This window comes from Pristiophorus japonicus, chromosome 18 (genome assembly GCF_044704955.1).
Source record: "Pristiophorus japonicus isolate sPriJap1 chromosome 18, sPriJap1.hap1, whole genome shotgun sequence".
NCBI lineage: Eukaryota > Metazoa > Chordata > Chondrichthyes > Pristiophoridae > Pristiophorus > Pristiophorus japonicus.
This window is the reverse complement of record NC_091994.1, coordinates 63,077,230-63,103,207: the sequence shown is the minus strand read 5'-3', so window position 1 is coordinate 63,103,207 and position 25,978 is coordinate 63,077,230. Positions and strand designations below refer to the sequence as shown.

At 47.8% G+C, this 25,978-nt stretch overlaps 1 protein-coding gene across 1 annotated transcript in view; it reads right to left on the bottom strand.

Annotated features, from left to right (window-relative positions):
• Window positions 1-4,446: 4,446 nt before the first annotated feature.
• Window positions 4,447-25,978, bottom strand: part of hspg2 (heparan sulfate proteoglycan 2) — a 643,156-nt gene continuing 621,624 nt past the window's right edge. Inside the window, 4 exon segments of the mRNA XM_070860710.1 lie at window positions 4,447-7,282; window positions 8,277-8,380; window positions 9,097-9,180; window positions 19,532-19,602. Of these exon segments, the coding sequence (XP_070716811.1) occupies window positions 7,110-7,282; window positions 8,277-8,380; window positions 9,097-9,180; window positions 19,532-19,602 (432 nt within the window). The 3' untranslated portion in view covers window positions 4,447-7,109.

Sequence of the window (25,978 nt, the reverse complement as noted above, 5' to 3'; positions counted from 1 at the left end):
CGACAGAATATTAGCTGAATGGTGACAGATCAGGAAAAGGGGAGGTGCAACGAGACCTGGGTGTCATGGTACATCCGTCATTGAAAGTTGGCATGCAGGTACAGCAGGCGGTGAAGGCAGCAAATGGCATGTTGGCCTTCATAGCAAAAGGATTCGAGTATAGGAGCAGGGAGATCTTACTGCAGTTGTACAGAGCCTTGGTGAGGCCACACCTGGAATAGTGTGTCAGTTTTGGTCCCCTAATCTGAGGAAGGACGTTCTTGTTATTGAGGGAGTACAGCGAAGGTTCACCAGATTGATTCCCGGGATGGCAGGACTGACATATGAGGAGAGACTGGATCAATTGAGCTTGTATCCACTGGAGTTTAGAAGAATGAGAGGGGATGTCATAGAAACATATAAAATTCTGATGGGATTGGACAGGTTGCTGGGGAGTTCCAGAACCAGGGGGTCACAGTCTAAGAATAAGGGGTAAGCCATATAGGATTGAGATGAGGAGAAACTTCTTCACTCAGAGAGTGGTTAACCTGTGGAATTCTCTCCTGCAGAAAGTTGTTGAGGTCAGTTCATTGGATATATTCAAGAGGGAGTTCGATATGGCCCTTACAGCCAAAGGGATCAAGGGGTATGGAGAGAAAGCAGGAAAGGGGTACTGAGGTTGAATGATGAGCCATCTTATTGAATGGTGGTGCAGGCTCGAAGGGACAAATGGCCTACTCCTGCACCTAATGTCTATGTTTCTATGTTGTGCTGATGCTGCTCCCACATTGCTGTTAGATGGGAAATTTCAAGTGACAATGCAGGAACGGCAATAGTGTGCGACTTGGAGGGGAGCTTCGAGGTAATGGGTATTCCTACAACATTGCTGCTCTCGTCCTTCTTGGTGGTGGAGGTGACAGAGGAGGGAGCGGTCACAGTAAAGTTGGTGAGTTGCTGCAGTGCTTCATGTCGATCGTACACACTGCAGTCGGTGTGTACCAGTGATGGCGGAGGTGGATATTTAACCCAATGGCAGGGGTGCCAATCAAGCGAACTGTTCTATCCTGGATGGTGTTGAAACTTCGAGTGCTGTTGGGGCAGACGTGTCACACTCCGGATTGTGCTCTGTAGATCGTGGAGAGGTTTTGGAGAGTCAGGAGGTGAGACACAATGCAGCCTCTGCCTGCTCGTGTAGCCACACTATGGTATGGCTGGTCCAATTCAGCTTCTAGTAACTCCCAAGCTGTTAGTGGGGCATTCAGCAGTGGCGGGGCTGGGAAGGGTCATTGGCTTTCTCTTGTTCAGCATGGTCATTACCTGCCACTTGTGCAGTACGGATATTAGCTGCTGTTTGTCAGCCCAATCTGGATGTTATCCAGGTCTTTCCACAGGCTGGAATGGGCTGTTCCCGTCAAATAATATTCTACAGACTACAAATATCGATATACATGACAGAACACCAGCTCCAGTGAATTAAAAAGCTTTTATTGTTTAAATAAAATGCATTGAACACAGACAGCAACAGTAGGTTCATTTGGAAATCCCAAGGAACCTGCTTAAGCACCAAACGAGTGGCATTTTTGATATATAGTTGCCAGGACTATTTTTAAAAAAATCTTAAAACAGTTCTGATTTGGTAAACAACACAATATCCACTGGAATTCTAGTTTCAGTTACATTTCTCACCAGGCCATGCCACCCAGACTGTTAGATCCCCCCGTGACAGATGTGTTATGCTATATGGCTGTTACATTTTCCCCCTCATGTCAAAGAAAAATGCCATGCTGTATAAAACTGAAATAGCTGATGACCATTTTCTGTGGCTGCCAAAGTTTTCCCAATCATATTTTACCCTCCTTCTCCAAAGCGAACCAAGTCCAGCCACATCGAGTGCTTTCCAAGGTCTTTGGTTTACTAAAGCCCCTGCAGGCGATGATTTCTGAACCTTTTGAAATTGACAAGTAACTGAGACATGCTAAATTGGACACTGAGGACTACATGGCTGACACTGGGTGTGTCTGCTAGCACCTTGTACACACTCTGTGTTCTGCCGTCACAGTGACTGAGGTAGGAGTTTGGTATATGGTGGTCCAAAAACATTGGAGGTGACTTGGGAAATAACCGGGTAGGGACTGAAGTTGACTGATTATTTCGGAATGAGCCCTGTATATAACAGCGTGATAGGTCCATCATTGAAATGGCATGACAACAAAATGACAAATAAATAGAAGAGGAACTGCCTGCTGAGCAGAAGCACGTGTCAGGGCCAAATCCGGGGAAATCAATGCTGAATCACTGCAATTCACATGGTTCAAAGATTGTCGACACGATCGAGTAAGCTGTTGCCATCCTGAACAGAACCATGGGAAGCAACGATTAGCTGATCTAACGTGATGACAATCAACCCTTTTAAAAAGGTTGCAATTCTATTGTTTCCCTGTCCAAATCTACCATCAAGGAAACTCAGAAGCTGCTCAGCTTTTAGTGATTTCTGTGGTGAGGCCCGAAAGTTGCTTGTTTAGCACTGTATGTGCAGCTCTAGCACACACACCACTGGAGGAGCTGGGTGTAAATACTGGGCTGGACAATGAGGAATGAGGGGTGGGTGGGCTGTAAGTTTGGGCGAGAGTCGTGGATTTTGATTCTGGAAGCTCGCCGTGTTTGATGCTGTGACGGTGCTGGGATTTTACCACCACCACACCGGGGAGAGCCTGCCGGACGTGTCGGTGAGCCGACAGACCATCGCAGGATCGAGGCGGGCAGCGAGGGAAGTCAAAGCAAAGAGACAGGGCAGGTTCGGCTTGGAGAGAGATTGCGAGAAAACAATGGAGAAAGAAACATGTCAAATAACATTTCGTAAAATGCTGAAGTGCGACCATTGGGCCTGCCGAGCGAGTTATTATGGGATGGATGCTAGTCCCGCGTTCTATTACACACAACTACTGCTTATTTAAACGTGTCAAATTTTAAGAAGTCCTTTTTCAAGAAATCCCCTTCGGATAGTTCCTATACGCTATATCAGCTAGATTATTTCCCCATTCAGCAGTCAAATGAAGCAGCGAGATTCTCATTCAGTGTCGGCACTCACTGGGTTGTGTGGCAAATCAACCCACCATCTTTCCGGCACTTTCTAGCAACACAAAGCTGTATCCTCCTCAGTGAGAGAATGTTGAGGCTAGGGAGAGGGAGCTAAAGAATCGATCTGAATACAGGCCTCTCACTCACTGCCTGCACTCAACAACTGTGCAATCGGGCCATCCCTGGAGCAACCGTGACGTTTGAAATATCTGCTACAATTGGGCTTCCATATGATGCTGGTATCATATTTCAGTATCCCTGCAATTAATGACTGTTTAATAAGATTCACACAGATTGAAGTTTAAACAATCTGGAAGCAGGGAGTTTACCTCAGTCAAAATTGAAAATATTTAAAAAATGATTAGCATCCAGATGTTTGTCTCAATAATTCAGTCGTATCCTTACTTGCCATTGCCCAAGTCACTGAATCACCTCTAATTGGACTGTCGTTGTGTATAACAATCTACATTGCAAGGCCTTCATTCACTATGTAAAACGTTAATACCAGAAAAAAGATTTTTTTTTACATAAAAATACTGTATATCCTTCAGAAATCTTTAATGGGTTAATACAACACACAGAATGTGGATGCCCCGGCTAGTAGGATTGTTAGAAGATCTCAATAGATATGTGGGTAAATGCTTTTATTGGGTGGGCTGGGGGGAGGGGCAACCACTGGTGGCAAATGTTCCCATTTCCATATTTAAAAAAAGAGAGAAGGTATCGATCTGTTTCAGAGTCTCGGGCTTCTATCGGCTCGATCCACACTTCCTCACTATCGATGTACGTTATAGACTCACTGCAACTGCCACACGCAATGGATTGTCTCAGTCATTGCAGTAAGTCCATCGACACGGTGTGGAAGTCAGCTGCAGTATACGACCGGGAGCAAGTGTGGAACTGGCACAGAAAGCAAATGGTATATTGCAATATTTCTCAACACATGTATAGTACACGCTACTTTATCATGTCACAGACAGGAACAAGCCATCAGGCGGCTTGTCAGACCACCAATCACCCGCCAGCTTCACTCTGCTTACTTGACCACATTGGCACGAGAAAATCAAATTAATAAAATAGGGCTAAAACAAAATGCACACAAATGTTGAGAGGATGCGTTGTAAATATCCGTGTGGCAACGTGTGGGGAATACCGGAGGCCCGGTGACGCAATCCTAGGGAAGCATGGTAACCGGCGGCTGAGTGTCGGGAGGACTGATCATCTTGCTGTCTTCACTCTGGAACCAGCCAGGACAATGTGCAGACCTGCGACTGCCAGCAAAAGAAAAGTCTTCTAGTCATCTTCGCAACAAGACTTTCACCCAGGTAGCCATTACTTTTATCTTCTGCCCCCCCCCCCCCCCCCCCCCCACCCCTCCCTCCTTCTCCAGCCCACCCCACCCCACCAGCCTGACTAGAAAAAAGACGCTGTAGCCTGGCCAGTTTGTAGAATTCAATCACCACCAGGACATATCTCAGGGAAAGCGTGGGAGGAAGTCTAGTTTGCTAATGATTGCAGTAGTCCACAGTATAATGATGCATAAACGATTGGCACTCTTTGTACATCTTTCTAAACCAGAATGTAAATTAATTACTACAACTTTCTAACATGGAGCCATGAACACCTCACTAACAAAGAATGATGTGAAGAAAAATGAAGCCATTATAAATTATTCTATTCAACAAAAATATGAGTAACATTGTTAATTTTTTTATGGCTTTACACACACACAAAAAACTCTACGGCATGTCTCAAACCTGCTCAATTTAATAGTAACATACTGCTGGATAGGTAGCTGAAATATTGACTCACTAATGAGGAATCAGGGTTCATTAATACTGCAGTTGACGGCAGAAAATGTCTTTGGTTAAAAAAACACAGAAAATGATCAAATATTACAATAATGTTCAAGGATGCTGTACATATAATCCAATGAATAGTTAAATGTTAAGAGTACTAACATACGCTTTGTGTGTGATTGCCCTGGCTTTGCTCAGCGAGCACTCAGTAGTTCTAATGAAGCATTAACTACGCAAGGGTGCTCTGATTTGGTTTAAAGAAGTATTGGTGTTGGATATATGTCCAGCAACGTTTTTTGACAAAAGGTTCACAAGGGGCTACAGTCAATGAATCAATCAATTCTGAATAATCCTCGGAAGAACTGGAACTGCAAATAGTGTTATAAGTTTCAACATAAAATTTAACCTTCATTAAACGCTAAGTGTGAACCAGAATCAGGATCAGAGAGGGGATGACATCATCGGGAGCAGAGGTCAATGTGTTTGTGTCTCACTGACTGATCCCTTGGTATTTCTGTTACACACCAGGCTATGTACATGACACTGTGTTACCAACAGTCCGAGGGTAGATCTCGCACAACCCCCTTGACGTTTACCCTCGTTAATAAACAGCATCACTCAAATCCTTAAAGCGAATGGTGGGGACGGCCGTCGGCAACTGGAAGCGGTTTCATCATGCGATGGATTCACAACACGGCAATGGGAAAGGAAATGATTCATAAGAGTCGTTTTCATTAAGGGCAATGTTTTCCCCTTCGGGAAATCCCATTTGTCCCATAAAAGGAACATAAAATGAACATAGAATTTGTTAAAGGGGCATTGCCTTTTTGGAAAGAGCTGTAACCATGCTGTGATTGGGAGGGACACTTCCAGTATAGCTTTGTCTCACATCTTTCCCAATGTCTCACTCAAATGTTAGTGAATTTTGATGCAACACATTGCGTGTGTGTAAACAACTGAAAAGGCCAGTTATACTTCTTCCAAAGACAATGTCCCTTTAATGGTTCACTCATTTAAACTTTGGTATTCCCTGAACTCCTTGATTTCAAGACGCGATTATCACGAGCAGAAGGTTTTTGTTAAAGGCACAAGAGAGAATAAAGCACCGATAGTTTTGTACGTTTTAAAAGAATGATTCTCAGGATGGGGTTGCTGCAGGCTAGGCCAACATTTATTGCCCATCCCTAGTTGCCCTGAGGGCATTCAGAGTCAGGCACGTGGCGTGAGACTGGAGTTACATGTAGGGTTATTTCACAGATTGTCACCTCATCAATTACCAGATTTCATGAATTCAATTTTCCAGCTTGCCCTGTTAGGATTTGAACTCACAACCTGTGGATTGCTAGGCCTGGACCATACCGTAAGGCCATTAGGGAAATGATCTTTCAGAACAACCTTTCGTGATTTTCTTTTCCTTTTCCTTAATGTGTTGTGATATTACCGTCTTCTGTCCAGATACCCCGAGGACCCTTCACTGACGTTGTATCTTAGGAACCCGAAGGTCCTCCTTGTGAGTCTGGAGTCCAGTGGCCCTTTGCAGCGGCGCAGCATTTGGAGAGGTGATATTTTATACCAATACAGAGGCCGGACATGCCAGAGTCAGACTGCAGCATAGCCCTGGACTTCAGTGGTTGCTGAACAATTGGTAAGCCAGCAGTATACATGCACAGAAAATGGCTGCCAGTCTGATAGACAGAAGTAAATCTGTTTGAAACCCATGTTCTTTTTCTGCACCGGGACCAGTTCAGATCTCTGTATATTTTTTACAATTATAGAACTCCTAATGTGGCCAGCCCCCCGATACTTCAGCACTAAACCTTCGGGTATGCAGCTTGTGAACCTTTTATTTTGTAAAACAAGTGATGTGTGAACCAGGCCTAGCTCAGTTCAAGTAGAGACCAACCAGGCCAGAGTGCTTTAAACACAGGACTAGAACCCAGAGGCACAGGGAGAAGAAGGATTCCTAGCTGTTCCTGTTCACTAACATTCCAAACTTCAGTGCTAGAGAAATCTAAATCCATCGGATCTTCAGCCTCGCAGGATAATGCTGGTGTTCTTGTATGGCTTTTGTAGGCACAAAATAAACCAATCTGAGACGCCGAAACCCTTCATTCAACAGAATACAATTGGATGACTGTGATGATTTTTTTGGTTAAAGAGGACTGCATTAACGAACACAAAACAATCCAAGTTAATAGCAGCAAAGCACCTTTCCCCAGAAGTCTCTACTTTGCCTTCAGTGAATCAGAATGTCTATGATGGACACTCTCGAGCATTGACCCCTCCCTCAGCGTGAACTCGCAGGTCGACTGGCTGAACCTGGTGGTGTTCGGGTCTTTGATTTACAAGGACCACTTTCCTGATGCAGCCGGTAATTCCCGAGGTGAACTTTCCCCCTGTAAAGAGTTTAATGTCCGGAGCACCACCTGAAAACAAAAAGGAGACATTAAATCAGGGCGGAAACATGGGGTAGAGGTTCCGCTGTGCTGCTTCTTGGTGAGGGATGGCAGCACACAATTTAGTGCCATACACGCCAAGAGTGCACAAGTGGAGGTTCTACTCTGGTAGTTCAGTAAAGTCGCTCAATAACTCATTGTAGTCAACACCATGTTAGCTCCTCTTATTAATGATGAACAACAACTTGCATTTAAATAGCATCTTTGATGGAATAAGATGTCCCAAGGCGCTTCACAGGAGCATTATCAAATAAAATGTGACACTGAGCCACATAAGGAGATATTAGGATGTTATGACCAAAAGCTTGGTCAACAAGGCAGGTTTTAATGACCATCCTAAAGGAGGAGAGAGAGAGATAGAGGGAGAGGTTTAGGGAGAGAATTCCAGAGATTGGGAGACAGGCAGCTGAAAGCACGGCCGCCAATGGTGGAGCGATGAAAATCGGGGGATGCTCAAGAGGCCAGAATTAGAGACAGAATCCTAATGAGACTTGAGGAGTCAGCCGTGCTCAGTGGTATCACTCATGCCCCTGAGTCAGAAGATTGTGGGTTCGAGTCCCACGGACACTCCAGTGCAGTACTGAGGGAGGGGTACACTGTCGGAGGTGCCGTATTTTGGATGAGACGTTAAAACGAGGACCCGTCTGGTCTCTTAGGTGAATGTAAAAGATCCCTATTTGAAAAAGAACAGGGGAGTTTTCCTGGTTTCCTGGTCAACTTTCATGTCTCAACGAACATCACTAAAACAGATCAGCTGGTCATTTATCGCATGGCTGTTTGTGGGACCTTGCTGTGCACAACCTGCCTGTTGCCTTTCTCTCGACTACAACTAGAGCTTTGGGACGCCCAGAGTTCATGAAAGGCGAGTTTCTTCTGTCTATAAGACACCTTGCGACGGGACAGGGGATAAAGCAGCTTGCAGAAGACACTGCTGATCCAATCGCAGTTTCAGGAAATGACTCACCGAGATAGACACTCCCGCCTGTGTTCACCATGACCTTGTCACCTTTCGACTCTCCCCTCACAATCTCGTCACCATCTATTTGGATATATCCCAATTTCCCTTCTCTGTGGAGAGAAAAGGCCAATAGTTGCCCAGATCAAGCTTTAGAAACCATGGCAATCATTTGACCTCACTCTGAAATCGATTTCGGCTATGCACAACTGCGACAAAACGCAAAGACTTATTACTCAGATTACCAGTAGAACAGTAAGAGAGAGTTCTGAATGAAGATCAGGCCTGAAACATTAACCTTCCCCTTTCCGATGCTGATCAGCTGCTTAGGAATTTCCAACTGGTCCCTGATTTCATTTGTGATTTACAGAATTTCTTGTTTTTTTTTTAAACATTGGGCCCAATTTTCCAGCAAAAATTGGCTCGTTCTGGCCCAGATTTCAGTCCAGCCACACCCATAGTGTGGAGGGTGGGCACTGCCCAATTTTCTAACCTGTTCAGGTGGACATAACGAATCCCATGGCATTACTCGAAGAGCAGGGGACTTCTCCACATGTCGCTCCCTCATCAAACACCCCAAAACCTCGTAAATTATCTTATTGGCTGTTTGTGAGAACTTGCTTTCAGTAAATCGGCTGTTACATAACAGTGACTACACGTCAGGAAGAACTTCAGTGGGTGTGGAGTACTTCAGAGCGTGAGGATGTGAAAGGCTCTATATAAATAGAAGGTGCTTGTATTCCTACGGCACCTTTCCCATCCTCAGGACGCTCCTAAGCATTGCTTAATACACTGCATGAAATATTGTGATGGGTTTCGATTTGCTTACCGCACAGCGATTATTTTATGCCATTCCCCATCATTGATAGGATCATCTGAGAGGATATTGGCTTCACCACTTCCCAACTGGTAACTGCATGGAGAAAAATAGAATGGGCAAAGAATTGAACACCAGAATGAGAGAATGTCAGAGGTATCAAAAACGAATTAGAGAAGAATGTGTCGTTGTCTTGCCTGGATTCTGAGGCTGTTGTGAATAGCTGCGAATAGGCACAGGAGGAGGCCATTCAGCTAGATCACGCTGAAATGGATTTCCCATGTGCTTGTGCATGTGCTTCGGCCCATCGTGTCTGCGCCGCCTGACAAAGAGCTACCCAGCCTAATCCCACTTTCCAGCTCTGGGTCCGTAGCCCTGTAGGTTCCGCCACTTCAAGTGCACATCCAAGTACTTTTTAAATGTGGTGAGGGTTTCTGTCTCTACCACCCTTTCAGGCAGTGAGTTCCAGACCCCCACCACCCTCTGGGTGAAGACATTTCCCCTCAAATCCTCTCTAAACCTGCTACCAATTACTTTAAATCTTTGCCCCCTGGTTGTTGACCCCTCCGCTAAGGGAAATAGGTCCTTCCTATCCACTCGATCCAAGACCCTCATCATTTTATTTACCTGAATAAGGTCTCCCTTTAGCCCCCTCCGTTCCAAAGAAGACAACCCCAGCTTATCCAATCTATCCTCATGGCTAAAATTCTCCAGTCCAGGCAACATCCTCGTAAATCTCCGCTGTACCCTCTCTAGTGCAATCACATCTTTCCTGTAATGTGGTGACCAGAACTGCATGCAGTACTCCAGCTGTGGCCTAACTAGTGTTCTATACAGTTCAAGCATAACCCCCCCTGCTCTTGTATTCTATGCCACAGCTAATAAAGGCAAGCATTCCGCATGCCTTCTTAATCACCTTATCTACCTGGCCTGGTACCTTCAGGGATCTGTGGACATGCACTCCAAGGTCCCTCTACACTTCTCAGTTTCCTACTATTTAATGTATATTCCCTTTCCTTGTTAGCCCTCCCCAAGTGTATTCCCTCACACTTCTCAGGACTGAATTCCATTTGCCGCTGTTCTGCCCACCTGACCAGTTAATTGATATCTTCTTCATTATCAACCACACAGCCAATTGTTGCCTCATCTGCAAACTTCTTAATCATACCCCCTATATTCAAGTCTAAATCATAAATTTATACCACAAAAAGCAAGGGACCCAGCACTGAGCCCTGTGGAACCCCACTGGATACAGCCTTCCAGTCACAAAATATTCAATTAAGTTAGTCAGACATGACCTTCCCTTAACAAATCCATGCTGACTGTCCTTGATTAATCTGTGTCTTTCTAAATGAAGATTTATCCTGTCCCTCAGGATTTTATCCAATAATTTTCCCACCACCGAGGTCAGGCTGACTGGACTGTAATTACTCGGTCTGTCCCTTTCGCTCTTTTTAAACAAAGGTACCACATTAGCAGTTCTCCAGTCCTCCGGCAGCTCACCTGTAGCCAGAGAGGATTGGAAAATGATGGTCAGAGCTTCTGCTATTTCATCTTTTGCTTCCTTTAACGGCCTACAATACATTTCTTCTGGGCCTGGGGATTTATCCACTTTCAAAGCTGCTAAACTCCTTGTCAATTCCTCTCTCATGATGTTTATTTCATCTAATATTTCACACTCCTCCTCCCCGATAGTAATGACTGCATCAGCCTCTCTTTTGAGAAAACAGATGCAAAGTATTCATTAAGAACCATACCCATGTCTTCTGCCTCCACGTGCAGATTACCTTTATGGTCTCTAATAGGCCCGATTCTTTCTTTAGTTATCCCGAACGTGCGATCTGTCAAGGTGCGCCTTGACATGATCCACACCAATGGGGAAATAGTCATTGCTGGCGCATTGTTGGCTAATTGCCCCACCAATTGCCCAGCCATTACGGACAAAAGAATCACAGTTGGAGAAAGCAGGCACAGGAGCCCATTTCACAGTGAAAGGAGTCCGGAAGATTCTGCAGGCATTTTCTGTCGTGGTTCCTGACAGAGGCTACACTTTGAAAGTTGCCAAAAAAGTTTGCACTAATGAGAAATTTTACAGTATGGATGATGTATTTTACAGTATGGATGAAAGGACATGCTTTCACTAGACTCTGGGCTGAGTGAGATTGGACGCTGGGCTCAGGGAGAGAGGACGCTGGGCTCAGGGAGACTGGACGCGGGGCTCAGGGAGACTGGACACGGGGCTCAGGGAGACTGGACGCGGGGCTCAGGGAGACTGGACGCGGGGCTCAGGGAGACTGGACGCGGGGCTCAGGGAGAGAGGACGCCGGGCTCAGGGAGACTGGACGCCGGGCTCAGGGAGAGAGGACGCCGGGCTCAGGGAGAGAGGACGCTGGGCTCAGGGAGAGAGGACGCCGGGCTCAGGGAGAGAGGACGCCGGGCTCAGGGAGAGAGGACGCCGGGCTCAGGGAGAGAGGACGCCGGGCTCAGGGAGAGAGGACGCCGGGCTCAGGGAGAGAGGATGATGGGCTCAGCGGGAGAGGACTCTGGGCTGAGTGACACTGGATGCCGGGCTCAGGGAGACTGGACGCCGGGCTCAGGGAATGAGAACGCCGGGCTCAGGGAATGAGAACGCCGGGCTCAGGGAGAGAGGACGCCGGGCTCAGGGAATGAGAACGCCGGGCTCAGGGAGAGAGGCCGCCGGGCTCAGGGAGACTGGACGCCGGGCTCAGGGAGAGAGGACGCCGGGCTCAGGGAGACTGGACGCCGGGCTCAGGGAGACTGGACACGGGGCTCAGGGAGACTGGACGCGGGGCTCAGGGAGACTGGACGCGGGGCTCAGGGAGACTGGACGCGGGGCTCAGGGAGACTGGACGCCGGGCTCAGGGAGACTGGACGCCGGGCTCAGGGAGAGAGGACGCCGGGCTCAGGGAGAGAGGACGCCGGGCTCAGGGAGAGAGGACGCCGGGCTCAGGGAGAGAGGACGCCGGGCTCAGGGAGAGAGGACGCCGGGCTCAGGGAGAGAGGACGCCGGGCTCAGGGAGAGAGGATGATGGGCTCAGCGGGAGAGGACTCTGGGCTGAGTGACACTGGACGCTGGGCTCAGGGAGACTGGACGCTGGGCTCAGGGAGTCTGGACGCTGGAATCAGGGAGAGAGGACGCCGGGCTGAGGGAGATTGGACGCCGGGCTCAGGGAGAGAGGACGCCGGGCTCAGGGAGAGAGGACGCCGGGCTCAGGGAGAGAGGACACCGGGCTCAGGGTGAGAGGACGCCGGGCTCAGGGAGAGAGGACGCCGGGCTGAGGGAGATTGGACGCCGGGCTCAGGGTGAGAGGACGCCGGGCTCAGGGAGAGAGGACGCTGGGCTCAGGGAGAGAGGACACCGGGCTCAGGGTGAGAGGACGCCGGGCTCAGGGAGAGAGGACGCCGGGCTGAGGGAGATTGGACGCCGGGCTCAGGGAGAGAGGACGCCGGGCTCAGGGAGAGAGGACACCGGGCTCAGGGAGAGAGGACGCCGGGCTCAGGGAGAGAGGACGCCGGGCTCAGGGAGAGAGGACGCCGGGCTCAGGGAGAGAGGACGCCGGGCTCAAGGAGACAGGACGCTGGGCTCAAGGAGAGAGGACGCCAGGCTCATGGAGACTGGACGCCGGGCTGAGTGAGAGTGGACGCTGGGCCGAGTGAGAGTGGACGCTGGGGTCAGGGAGACTGGACGCTGAGCTCAGGGCGAGAGGACGCTGGGCTCAGGGAGACTGGACGCTGGGCTCAGGGAGACTGGACGCTGGGCTCAGGGAGACTGGACGCTGGGCTCAGGGAGACTGGACGCTGGGCTCGGGGAGACTGGACGCTGGGCTCAGGGAGAGAGGCCGCCGGGGTCAGGGAGAGAGGACGCCGGGCTCAGGGAGACTGGATGCTCGGCTCAAGGAGACTGGACGCCGTGCTCAGGGAGAGAAGACGCTGGGCTCAGGGAGAGAAGACGCTGGGCTCAGGGAGACTGGACGCTGGGCTCAGGGAGAGAAGACGCTGGGCTCAGGGAGACTGGACGCTGGGCTCAGGGAGACTGGACGCTGGGCTCAGGGAGACTGGACGCTGGGCTCAGGGAGACTGGACGCTGGGCTCAGGGAGAGAGGCCGCCGGGGTCAGGGAGAGAGGACGCCGGGCTCAGGGAGACTGGATGCTCGGCTCAAGGAGACTGGACGCCGTGCTCAGGGAGAGAAGACGCTGGGCTCAGGGAGAGAAGACGCTGGGCTCAGGGAGACTGGACGCTGGGCTCAGGGAGAGAAGACGCTGGGCTCAGGGAGAGAAGACGCTGGGCTCAGGGAGACTGGACGCTGGGCTCAGGGAGAGAAGACGCTGGGCTCAGGGAGACTGGACGCTGGGCTCAGGGAGAGAAGACGCTGGGCTCAGGGAGACTGGACGCTGGGCTCAGGGAGAGAAGACGCTGGGCTCAGGGAGAGAGGACGCTGGGCTCAGGGAGACTGCTAGTGCTGTTGGGGAGAGTTTAAACTAGCTTGGCAGGGGGATGGGAACCTGAGAACGAATTCAAAAAGGAAGGAAGTATAGCAGAAATTGGATAGCAAGAATGCAGAAAGTGAATCTGTACGATAGAGGAAACAAGGGTTGGTAAGTAGTAAGCAAGGAGGTCTTCCTGTGCTGAATGGTATATACTTTAATGCAAGGAGTATAGCGAATAAGACAGATGAGCTGAGAGCACAGGTAGACACTTGGGAGTATGACATTATAGCCATTACAGAAATATGGCTGAAAGAGGTGCAGGTTTAGCAGATCAATATTCCTGGCTACAGGATTTTAGACAAGATCGAGAGCGGGGTGAAAAGGGGGGGCGGGGAAGGGTTGCGGTACTGATTAAAGAAACTATTACAGCGGTGAGGAGGGATGATATGTTCGAGGGATCATCAAATGAGTTCATATGGGTCGAATTGAAAAATAAAAAAGGGGCGATCACACTGCTGGGTGTGTATTATAGACCCCCCAAACTGTGGGAGGGAGATAGAAGAGCAAATATGTCAGCAAATTGCTGTGAAGTCCATAAACCATAGGGTAGTAATAGTAGGGGATTTTAACTATCCAAATATTGATTGGGACAAATATAGTGTGAAGGGTAGAGAGGGTGCGGAATTCTTGAAATGCATTCAAGAGAACTTTTTTAGTCAGCATGTAGCAAGTCCAACATGAGAGGGGACGATCTTGGATTTAGTTTTGAGAAATGAAGCTGGGCAGGTTGAAGGGGTATTAGTGGGGAGCATTTGGGTGCCAGTGACCATAATTCAGTCAAATTCAAGTTGGTTACGGATAAGGACAAGAATAGGCCTGGAATAAAAGTTCCGAATTGGGGAAAAGCTAATTTTGTTAAGTTAAGGAGTGATTTGGCCAGTGGTCTGGAAACAGCTACTTGTAGGTAAATCAGTGTCGGAACATTGGGAGGCATTCAAGGAGGAGATCCAGAGGGCTCAGGCCAAACATGTGTCCTTAAAGAAAAAGGGTGGGAATAACAATTCTAGAGCCCCCTGGATGTCTCGGGACTTAGAGGGGAGGATTAAGAAAAAAAGGGACGCTTATGTCATATACCAACGACTAAATACTTTAGAATCTTAAGAGGAATATAGAAAGTTAAGAGGCAAAATTAAAAAGGATATTAGGAATGCTAAGAGAGAGCACGAGCAATTCTTGGTCAGTAAAATTAAGGAAAACCCTAAGATGTTCTATAAATATATTAAGAGTAAGAGGGTAACTAAAGAAAGGGTAGAACCTATTAGAGACCATGAGGGTAATCTTTGTGTGGAGGCGGAAGATGTTGGTAGGGTTGTTAATGAATACTTTGCGTCTGTTTTCACAAAGGAAAGGGGTAATGCAGATACTGCTATCGCGGAGGAGTGTGATATTCGGGATGAAATAAATATAGTGAGAGAGGAAATATTAAGGGGTTTAGCAGCTTTAAAAGTAGATAAGTTCCCAGGCCCGGATGAAATGCATCCCAGGTTGTTGAACGAAGTAAAAGAGGAAATAGCAGAAGCCTTGGCCATCATTTTCCAGTCCTCTTTGGATCTGGGCATGGTGCCAGACGATTACAGGACTGCTAATGTAGTACCCTTGTTTAAGAAAGGAAAAAGGGATAGGCAGAGTAATTACAGACTTGTCATCCTAAACTCAGTGGTGGGAAAATTATTGGAAAAAATCCTGAAAGACAGGATAAATCTGCATTTGGAAAGGCAAGGATTAATTACGGACAGTTAGCACGGATTTGTTATGGGAAGATCATGTTTGACTAACCTGATTGAATTTTTTGAGGAGGTAACCAAGAGGGTCGATGAGGGTAGTGCGTACGATGTAGTATATATGGACTTTAGCAAGGCTTTTGATGAGGCCCCACATGGCAAACTGGTCATGAAGGTTAAAACCCATGGGACACAGGGCAAAGTGGCAGGTTGGATCCAAAATTGGCTTGGAGGTAGGAAGCAAAGGGTAATGGTTGATGGATGTTTTTGTGACTGGAAGGATGTTTCCAGTGGGGTTCCGCAGGGCTCAGTACTGGGTCCCTTGCTTTTTGTGGTATATATCAACGATTTAGATTTGAATATAGGGAGTGTGATTAAGAAGTTTGCAGACAACACTAAAATTGGCTGTGTGGTTGATAATAAAGAGGAAAGGCATGGGCTTCAGGAGGATATCAATCTACTGGTCAGGTGGGCAGAACAGTGACAAATGGAATTTAATTGAGAAGTGTGAGGTAATGACTTTGGGAGGGCTAATAAGGAAAGGGTATACACAATAAGCGGTAGGCCACTTAATAGTGTAGATGAACAAAGGGACTTTGGAGTGCTTGTCCACAGATCCCTGAAAGTAGCAGGCCATGTGGATAAGGTGGTTAAGAAAGCATACGGAATGCTTGCCTTTATTGGCCAAGGCATAGAATATAAGAGCAGGGAGGTTATGCTTAAATTGTATAATACTTTGGTTCGGTCATAGCTGGAGTACTGCGTGCAGTTCTGGTCGCCATATTATAGGAAGGATGTGATTGCACTAGAGAGGGTGGAGAGGAGATTTACTATAATGCTACCTGGAATGGAGAATCTTAGTTATGAGGACAGATTGGATAGCCTGGGTTTGTTCTCATTGGAACAGAGGAGGTTGAGAGGAGACCTCATTGAGGTATACAAAGTATTGAGGGCCCTGGACAAAGTGGATTGTAAGGGTCTATTTCCAATGGTGGAGGGGTCTATTACGAGAGGGCATAGTTTTAAGGTGGTTGGTGGAAGGTTTAGAGGGGATTTGAGGGGGGCTTCTTTACACAGAGGGTTGTGGGGATCTGGAACTCGCTGCCTGGAAGAGTGGTGGATGCAGAAACCCTCACCACTTTTAAGAGATGGTTGGATGGGCACTTAAAGTGCAGTAACCTGCAGGGCTACGGACCTACAGCTGGTAACTGGGATTAGACTGGATGATCTTTTGTTGGACGGCGCAGATATAAATGGTAAGTACTGCAGGGAATAGAATACGGGCAGGGTGATCTCCTGGACTAGTGTCGATCACCTGGATGGGTTGGAGAGGAACTTTCCCAGATTTTTTTCTCCCTAAATTGGCCTGGGTTTTTATCTGGTTTTTGCCTCTCCCAGGTGATCACATGGCTTCGGTTGGGGTGGAGTGTAGAATGTTTCAGTATAAGGGGTGTTGCAATTGTGTGAGGCGGACTGGTTGGGCTGGGTGTTCTTTGCTTTTCCGTCATTATTCACAGATTTATATGTAACCTTTAGGGCTGCTGACCAAGGGCCGTGCGGCTCTTTGTTGCCCAGCATGGATACGATGGGCCGAAATGGCCTCTTTCTGCGCTGTAAATTTCTATGTTTCTATGTTTATATCTCAGGTGTGAAAGGGAGAAATTGGTCACGGTTGTGGTGTTATCTGGAGGTTTCTGCTGGAAGTCCCTGGGGTTGAATTTAATTTGGGTGGCGGACCAGCGGAACATTCAGCTGCTTGTCAGCTCTGGCAGCGAAGGGGCCGGAGCCATTTTGAGGCCCAGGGTTCAATTAAATAACCAGGTGAGCAAGCCTCCCACCTACAATGGGCGTCCTGATACAACGGGTCATGTTCAATATCGGCCTGGCCGGCACGATCCATCTGGGACAGGGGAGGGGGTGCCGTAATCTTGGGGAGGGGCGTTGGAGCCTGGGGTGGCAGTGGGCCATAGTGTGGGGGTTAGAATCAGTGGGCCATAGTGTGGGGGTGAGGGTCAGTGGGCCATAGTGTTGGGGTGAGGGTCAGTGGGCCATTGTGTGGGGGTTGGAGTCAGTGGGCCATGGGGTGGGGGTGAGGGTCAGTGGGCCATAGTGTGGGAGTGGGGGTCAGCAGGCCATAGTGTGGGGGTGAGGGGTCAGCGGGACATAGTGTGGGGGTGAGGGGTCAGTGGGCCATGGGGTGGGGGTGAGGGTCAGTGGGCCATCGGGTGAGGGTGAGTGGGCCATGGGGTGGGGGTGAGGGTCAGTGGGCCATGGGGTGGGGGTCAGCGGGCTATAGTGTGGGAGTGAGAGGTCAGCGGGCCATGGGTGAGGGTCAGCGGGCCATAGTGTGGGAGTGAGGGGTCAGTGGGCCATAGTGTGGGGGTGAGGGTCAGCGGGCCATAGCGTGGGGGTGAGGGGTCAGCAGGCCATGGACGATTGAGGTGGTGCCTGAAGGAACACTCTTGCTATCCCGGGCCCCACTACAGTAATTGAAAGCTGACCATTTCAGGGCCTCTCTGGCTCAATAAACTGCCGGTGGAGTCCAGTGCGCTCCGATCCATCCTGTCCTGAAATGGCAATCAGGGCCCGATGTACAGAGTACGACCCTGATTGACATATTGATCGGACCTTCCATCTGAAACTGGTGGGTCGTGTGGCGCCCAGGTAGGGTGTAAAGCTGGCAAAAGGAAGAGCGCTGGCAGTAACAGTCTACTGACCCCATTATCATCCCATTAACACGAATTTCGACAAGTTAAAGTCACACAAGGACACAAATAATGAGGCAGGGTACAGGAGGATAAGAGTATATTAATATCTGTACACATCCACACGTACGCTGGGGTGAGGACAGAGGAAGGATAGAGCATATTATAATCTGTACATCACTCAGTTGCATTATAGTCCTAATGTTTCTTGAATACAAGAATGGACTGGCTTTCTGGAATTTTTTGAGGATGTAACTAGTAGAGTGGACAAGGGAGAACCAGTGGATGTGGTGTATTTGGACTTTCAAAAGGCCTTTGACAAGGTCCCACACAAGAGATTAGTGTGCAAAATCAAAGCACATGGTATTGGGGGTAATGTACTGACGTGGATAGAGAACTGGTTGGCAGATAGGAAGCAGAGAGTCGGGATAAACGGGTCCTTTTCGGAATGGGAGCCAGTGACTAGTGGAGTGCCGCAGGGCTCAGTGCTGGGACCCCAGCTCTTTACAATATACATTAATGATTTGGATGAAGGAATTGAGTGTAATATCTCCAAGTTTGCAGATGACACTAAACTGGGTGGAGGTGTGAGCTGTGAGGAGGATGCCAAGAGGCTGCAGGGTGATTTGGACAGGTTAGGTGAGCGGGCAAATGCATGGCAGATGCAGTATAATGTGGATAAATGTGAGGTTATCAACTTTGGTGGCAAAAACATAAAGGCGGCAGATTAGGAAAAGGGGAGGTGCAACGAGACCTGGGTGTCATGGTTCATCAGTCATTGAAAGTTGGCATGCGGTAAATGGCATGTTGGCCTTCATAGCTAGGGGATTTGAGTATAGGAGCAGGGAGATCTTACTGTAGTTGTACAGGGCCTTGGTGAGGCCTCACCTGGAACATTGTGTTCAGTTTTGGTCTCCTAATCTGAGGAAGGATGGTCTTGCTATTGAGGGAGTGCAGCGAAGGTTCACCAGTGTGATTCCAGGGATGGCTCAACTGACATATGAGGAGAGACAGGATCAACTGGGACTTTATACACTGGAGTTTAGAAGGATGAGAGGGGATCTCATAGAAATGTATAAGATTCTGACGGGACGGGACAGGTTAGATGCGGGAGAATGTTCCCGATGTCGGGGAAGTCCAGAACCAGGGGACTACAGTCTTAGGATACGGGGTAGGCCATTTGGGACTGAGATGAGGAGAAACTTCTTCACTCAGAGAGTTGTTAACCTGTGGAATTCCCTGCCGCGGAGAGTTGTTGATGCCAATTCATTGGATATATTCAAGAGGGAGTTAGATATGGCCCTTACGGCTAAAGGGATCAAGGGGTATGGAGAGAAAGCAGGAAAGGGGTACTGAGGGGAATGATCAGCCATGATCTTATTGAATGGTGGTGCAGGCTCGAAGGGCCGAATGGCCTACTCCTGCACTTATTTTCTATGTTTCTATGTTTCTGGGCCCCAGACGAACAATGAGCTTTCCTCGCTCACCCATATCACACCGTGCCTGACTTACCTGAAGAGCACATGGCCATTTTGTAGTCCGAGAGCGACATAGTCTTTTCCTTTTCCATTTTCTCCGTGTTTCTAAGAACACAAGAAAATCTGTTATTGACAAAAATAAAACTAAAGCGAGCGAACTGGACAATACATAGCGGGTTAGTCCGCAAGCGAAATTGTTTCAGGTGAGACATTTCATCAGAATTCAGAAATCTATTACCTGCCTCACTAACAAACACCCTTCGCTTGGTGCAATAGGGGACTGTTGTGAGTACTGGTGTGCATGTAGTGAATAAAAATACCAGAGTCTGTGATCTGGGACAAGGATTTGGATAATAGCAAACATCAAAATTTCGAGCAGCTTGAAAACATCTAAACCAGGAAATTAGATTATAATTTGGGCTCTCTTTGATTTTCTAAAAATCGATATTAAAACTCCTATCTGCATATTCTTTCTGTTTCCTTTTCCTATTGTAAATTCCTATGCTGACATTGATAATGGAATCTCTCTATGTAAACCCATAATGCTGTAATGACATCCCCCCACCAGTAGTGGAACTGAAGTGCCATCATTCTGTGCCTCCCAGCTCCTCAACCTATGCTCCAAACAACTCTGCTTCGCAAAGTTTTGCTAATTAACTATAAATAATAATATATCAAAGTATCATATAAAAATAAGGACAGGAACTATATAAAATTAGGACTGTAGAATGGGGGCCGAATTATGTAGAAACAGCCTGGTCCAATGATCATATTTCACCTGATCTCCATTCCTCCACTCCTCCTGTGAGATGTCAGGGGAGATCGAGTATTTCATCTTGTGTGTGGGGGGAGGGGGGAAACGACAACTTGTTTGCGATCAGAACACGTCCCACGCCAATCAGTGTAAATATTTGTTCTTGGCTGTTATTATTCACCGCCACCGGTTGGCTATTTTTGCTGGTGTTGCTCATTAGGATTTACTCCCTTTGGTATAGTGAATAACCCATTCATTAAAAATGATTAGAGGTGTGAAAACAGCGCAGACAGAGGCCATTTGACACATCAAGTCCGCACCCCTCACCCTTTAATTACATAGAAAATAGGTGCAGGAGTAGGCCATTCGGCCCTTCGAGCCTGCACCACCATTCAATAAGATCATGGCTGATCATTCAACCTCAGTGCCCCTTTCCTGCTTTCTCTCCACACCCTTTGATCCCTTTGGCCGTAAGGGCCATATCTAGCACCCTTTTGAATATATCTAACGAACTGGCCTCAACAACTTTCTGCAGTAGAGAATTCCACAGGTTAACCACTCTCTGAGTGAAGAAGTTTCTCCTCATCTCAGTCCTAAATGGCTTACCCCTTATTCTTAGACTGTGACCCCTGGTTCTGGAACTCCCCAGCAATGGGTACATTATTCCTGCCTCTAACCTGTCCAATCCCGTCAGAATTTTATATGTTTCTATGAGATCCCCTCTCATTCTTCTAACTCCAGTGGATACAAGCTCAGTTGATCCAGTCTCTCCTCATATGTCAGTCCTGCCATCCCGGGAATCAATCTGGTGAACCTTCGCTGTACTCCCTCAATAGCAAGAACGTCCTTCCTCAGATTTAGAGACCAAAACTGAACACAATATTCAAGGTGTGGCCTCACCAAGGCTCTGTACAACTGCAGTAAGACCTCCCTGCTCCTATACTCAAATCCTCTAACTATGAAGGCCAACATGCCATTTGCCTTCTTCACCGCCTGCTGTACCTGCATGCCAAACTTCAATGACTAATGTACCATGACACCCAGGTCTCGTTGCACCTCCCCTTTTCCTAATCTGTCACCATTCAGATAATATTCTATCTTCCTGTTTTTGCCACCAAAGTGGATAACCTCACATTTATCCACATTATACTGCATCTGCCATGCATTTGCCCATTCATCTAACCTGTCCAAGTCACCCTGCAGCTTCTTAGCATCCTCCTCAAAACTCACACAGCCACCCAGCTTTGTGTCATCTGCAAACTTGGAGATATTACATTCAATTCCTTCATCTAAATCATTGATGTATATTGTAAGTAGCTGGGGTCCCAACACTGAATCCTGTGGCACTCCACTAGTCACTGCCTGCCATTCTGAAAAGGACACGTTTATTCTGACTCTCTGCTTCCTGTCTGCCAACCAGTTCTCTATCCACGTCAGTACATTACCCCCAGTACCACGTGCTTTAATTTTGCACACTAATCTCTTGTGTGGGACCTTGTCAAAAGCCTTTTGAAAGTCCAAATACACCACATCCACTGGTTCTCCCGTGTCCATTCTACTAGTTACATCCTCAAAAAATTCTCGGAGATTTGTCAAGCTTGATTTCCCTTTCATAAATCCATACTGACTTGGACCGATCCTGTCACTGATTTCATCTTTAATAATTGATTCCAACATTTTCCCCACCACCAATGTCAGGCTAACCGGTCTATAATTCCCTGTTTTCTCTCTCCCTCCTTTTTAAAAAAGTGTTGTTGCATTAGCTACCCTCCAGGCCATAGGAACTGATCCAGAGTCAATAGAATGTTGGAAAATGATCACCAATGCATCCACTATTTCTAGGGCCATTTCCTTACGTACTCTGGGATGCAGCCTATCAGGCCCTGGGGATTTATCGGCCTTCAATCTCATCAATTTCCCTAACACAATTTCCTGACTAATAAGGATTTCCTTTAGTTCCTCCTTTTCGCTAGACCCGCGAACCCCTAGTATTTCCGGAAGGTTATTTGTGTCTTCCTTAGTGAAGACCGAACCAAAGTATTTGTTCAATTGGTCTGCCATTTCTTTGTTCCCCATTATAAATTCACCTGATTCTGACAGCAAAGGACCTATGTTGGTCTTCACTAATCTTTTTCTCTTCAAATATCTATAGAAGCTTTTGCAGTTAGTTTTTATGTTCCCAGCAAGCTTCCTCTCATACTCGATTTTCCCCCTCCTAATTAAACCCTTTTGTCCTCCTCTGCTGAATTCTAAATTTCTCCCAGTCCTCAGGTTTGCTGTTTTATCTGGCCAATTTATATGCCTCTTCTTTGGATTTAACACTATCCTTAATTTCCCTTGTTAGCCACGGTTGAGCTACCTTCCCCGTTTTATTTTTACTCCAGACAGGGATGTACAATTGTTGAAGTTCATCCGTGTGATTTATAAATGTCTGCCATTGCCTATCCACTGTCAGCCCTTTAAGTATCATTTGCCAGTCTATCCTAGCCAATTCACGTCTCATACCATTGAAGTTACCCTTCCTTAAGTTCAGGACCCTCGTCTCTGAATTAACACTATCACTCTCCATCTTAATAAAGAATTCTACCATATTATGGTCACTCTTTCCCAGGGAGCCTCGCACAACAAGATTGCTAATTCGTCTTCTCTCATTACACAACACCCAGTCTAGAATGACTAGCTCTCTTGTTGGTTCCTCGCCATATTGGTCTAGAAAGCCATCTCTAATACACTCCAGGAAATCCTCCTTCACCGCATTGCTACCAGTTTGGTTAGCCCAATCTATATGTAGATTAAAGTAGCCCATGATAACTGCTGTACCTTTATTGCACGCATCCCTAATTTCTTGTTTGATGCCATTCCCAACCTCACTACTACTGTTTGGTGGTCTGTACACAACTCCCACTAGTGTTTTCTGTCCTTTGGTATTCCGCAGCTCCACCCATACCGATTCCACATCATCCAAGCTAATGTCCCTCCTTACTATTGCGTTAATTTCGTCTTTAACCAGCAACGCTTTCTGTCTATCCTTACTCTACAAATCCGATATGCAACATAGGCAGATGATGTCCTGGTGTCATCCTTTCCTGTGAAGTAGTCACTGTGAATCCGTTTGATCCTTTTCTGTTGCACCATAATTTATTCATCGACACGAACAAATAGAATGCAGCCGTTTCATTTCATGCAGGTCATAACATCATCCGATAGTTACAGTGAAAGGCCTTTTGCCCATCTTAATACAACCTTCCGGAGGGACCCTTCATCATCCCAATATCAGCATCGAGATATTGTTAAATGATTCCAGGATTCTCACCTGCACTCCTCTCTCCGGCAGCTCATTCCAAGTGTTGATTATCTTTGATGTGAAAAAGTGTTTCCTGATATCAGTGCCAACTGTGGCTCAGTGGGCAGCACTCTCGCCTCTGAGTCAGAAGGTCGTGGGTTCAAGTCCCACTCCGGAGACTTGGGCACAAGATCTAGGCTGACAGTGCAGTACCGAGGGAGTGCTGCACTGTTGGAGGTGCCGTCTTATGGATGAGACGTTAAACCATCCGCACTCTCAGTTGGACGTAAAAGATCCCTTGGCACTATTTCAATCATCACCACTAAAATAAAACACATGGGCTAGAAATTGGTCTTTGGTGCTAGTGTTATTTTTTTCAGCATTTTCCACTAATTAAGCAATAGCGCTTTTTCCCGTCTTGCATGCCGGCGGTCCGCTTTTCAGCGGTATTTCAAAACCGCCAGCGCAAAACTTTGGCCAATTTACCTCATCACCTTTTCCCACCAAAAATGGTGAAATATCGCTGAAAAAACAGGCGCAAGTCTGACCAATTTCCAACCTATATCAGGTCATCGATCTCACTGCTGTTTGTGGGAGCTTGCTGTGTGTAAATTGGCTACACATTCTTACATTACAACACTGACTACACTGGCTGTAAAGCTCTTCAGATAAGCTGAGGATGTGAAAGGTGCTACTTAAATGCATATTCTTTCTTAAATCCCTCTTTAACTTCTGTTGGGACCTGTACTCCCTTGTCCTATTTTTGTTATTTAATTTGAATATTCTGGATTTTAACCTTTTCCATTGTCCTAACTATTGCTGTGGATCATCACCTCGCAAAGTTGAAAAGCTCAAGGGGCCGAAATGCACCGTCCCTGAAGGGACAGCTACCGCAGGGTTTGGGCGATCGATCGGAAAAAATCGATGCGGTGTTGCAGTCGGGTACTTGTCCCTCCCTGGCCATATTCAGCTCGGGGGGGCGGGGTTTGAGCGGTGTTCACTGCCGCCAGAAACGGCGCGGTGAAGCCGCTGTAACGGAAGGTTTCCAGCAGTGAGCTCTGCAGCGTGCGGGCAGCTGGAAAGGGATACCACTGAGGGAAAGGTAGGACTTTTCCCGGCTGTTCCCCCGCGAGGTTTTCGATGTGGTGCTTGAACGCGACACGCTGGGGCCCTTTGGTAGGTAAATAGTTTTATCACTTATTATTGTTTTTAGTTCATTTTCCAGCATGCATCCGCAGTATTTATCCTTTGATATAATTTTATTAATTGTTTTGGCTCCGTTAAACCAGCTGACTACTGCTCAGAGGCTTTCACATACTTTTGTACAACTTTCAGCTCTGACCCTTTAGTGGAGGCCTGTGGGCTGCAGAGACCTGCTTGGCAGGGTTCACCCTGAGGATGGAAGGAGTGTTGGGAGGGCAACACCTGGTACACCTGGTCAGACACAGGACGGCACGCAGGAGAAGGCATCGCCGTCAGCACCGTGCAGACAGGCAGCGGGCAAGGGAGGCAGCAGCCATGATTCGTTCATTCTGCGCCAGACCAGTGTGCCCGCCGTCTTCACCAGCCCGAATCAGGATTGCGGTTGGCTGCTTGGGGACAAAGGATATCCCCTGTCCACTTGGCTGCTCATTCTTCTGCGGAACCTCAGGACAGTGCCAGAGCATGCCTACAATAACGCTCATTGTGCCACCAGTTGCATCATCGAGCAGAGCATAGGCATCCTTAAGCAGAGATTCCGGTGCCTGGACCGCTCTGGTGGCACCTTGCAGTACTCTCAACAGGTCTCCATAATCGTCGTGGTCTGCTACATGCTGCACAACCTGGCCATCATGAGGGGACAGCCACTGGAGGTCGAGCCAGCAGTACACCTGAGGAGGAAGAGGAGGAGGTGCAGGAGGAGGAGGAGGTGCAAGAGGAGGATTCCTGTCGCCCCAGAGCTAGGAGGCATCGGCCCATCGCCAACCTGGAAGGGCCGGGTGCTGACTGGCCAGCAGTCTCCTGGGTGGGTGCGTCCTCACATATATGGAGGTGCCTAACACCTCCCCTGCAATCTCCCTCCATACATTATGTACTGCCCGTCGGCCAGGTCTCCCCACATCAAGAAACAATATTCTTCTTCTGTCCTCCACACCGTCCATCAGTGTCTCCAGCTCCACATCAGTGAACCTGTTGGCTCTCCTTGCACCTCTTACACCAGCCATCCTTCCAACCTCCTTCCCCCCTCAGGGCCTTGCTACAAACCCGGGCCTTTTGCAGCTGGCTCATTAGAAACCCTTACCTGCATGCTGAGTTTCTCCATGGTGATAACGCTCAAACTAAAACAGCCACACCGCTGAAAACTCCACTTTGGAAGGGTTCATTTGCACTGGACCCCATTTGTTCACTTTTGGAGCTGAATATAGGGTGGTCCAGCCACGAAAACATTTTGGTGCTAATGGACC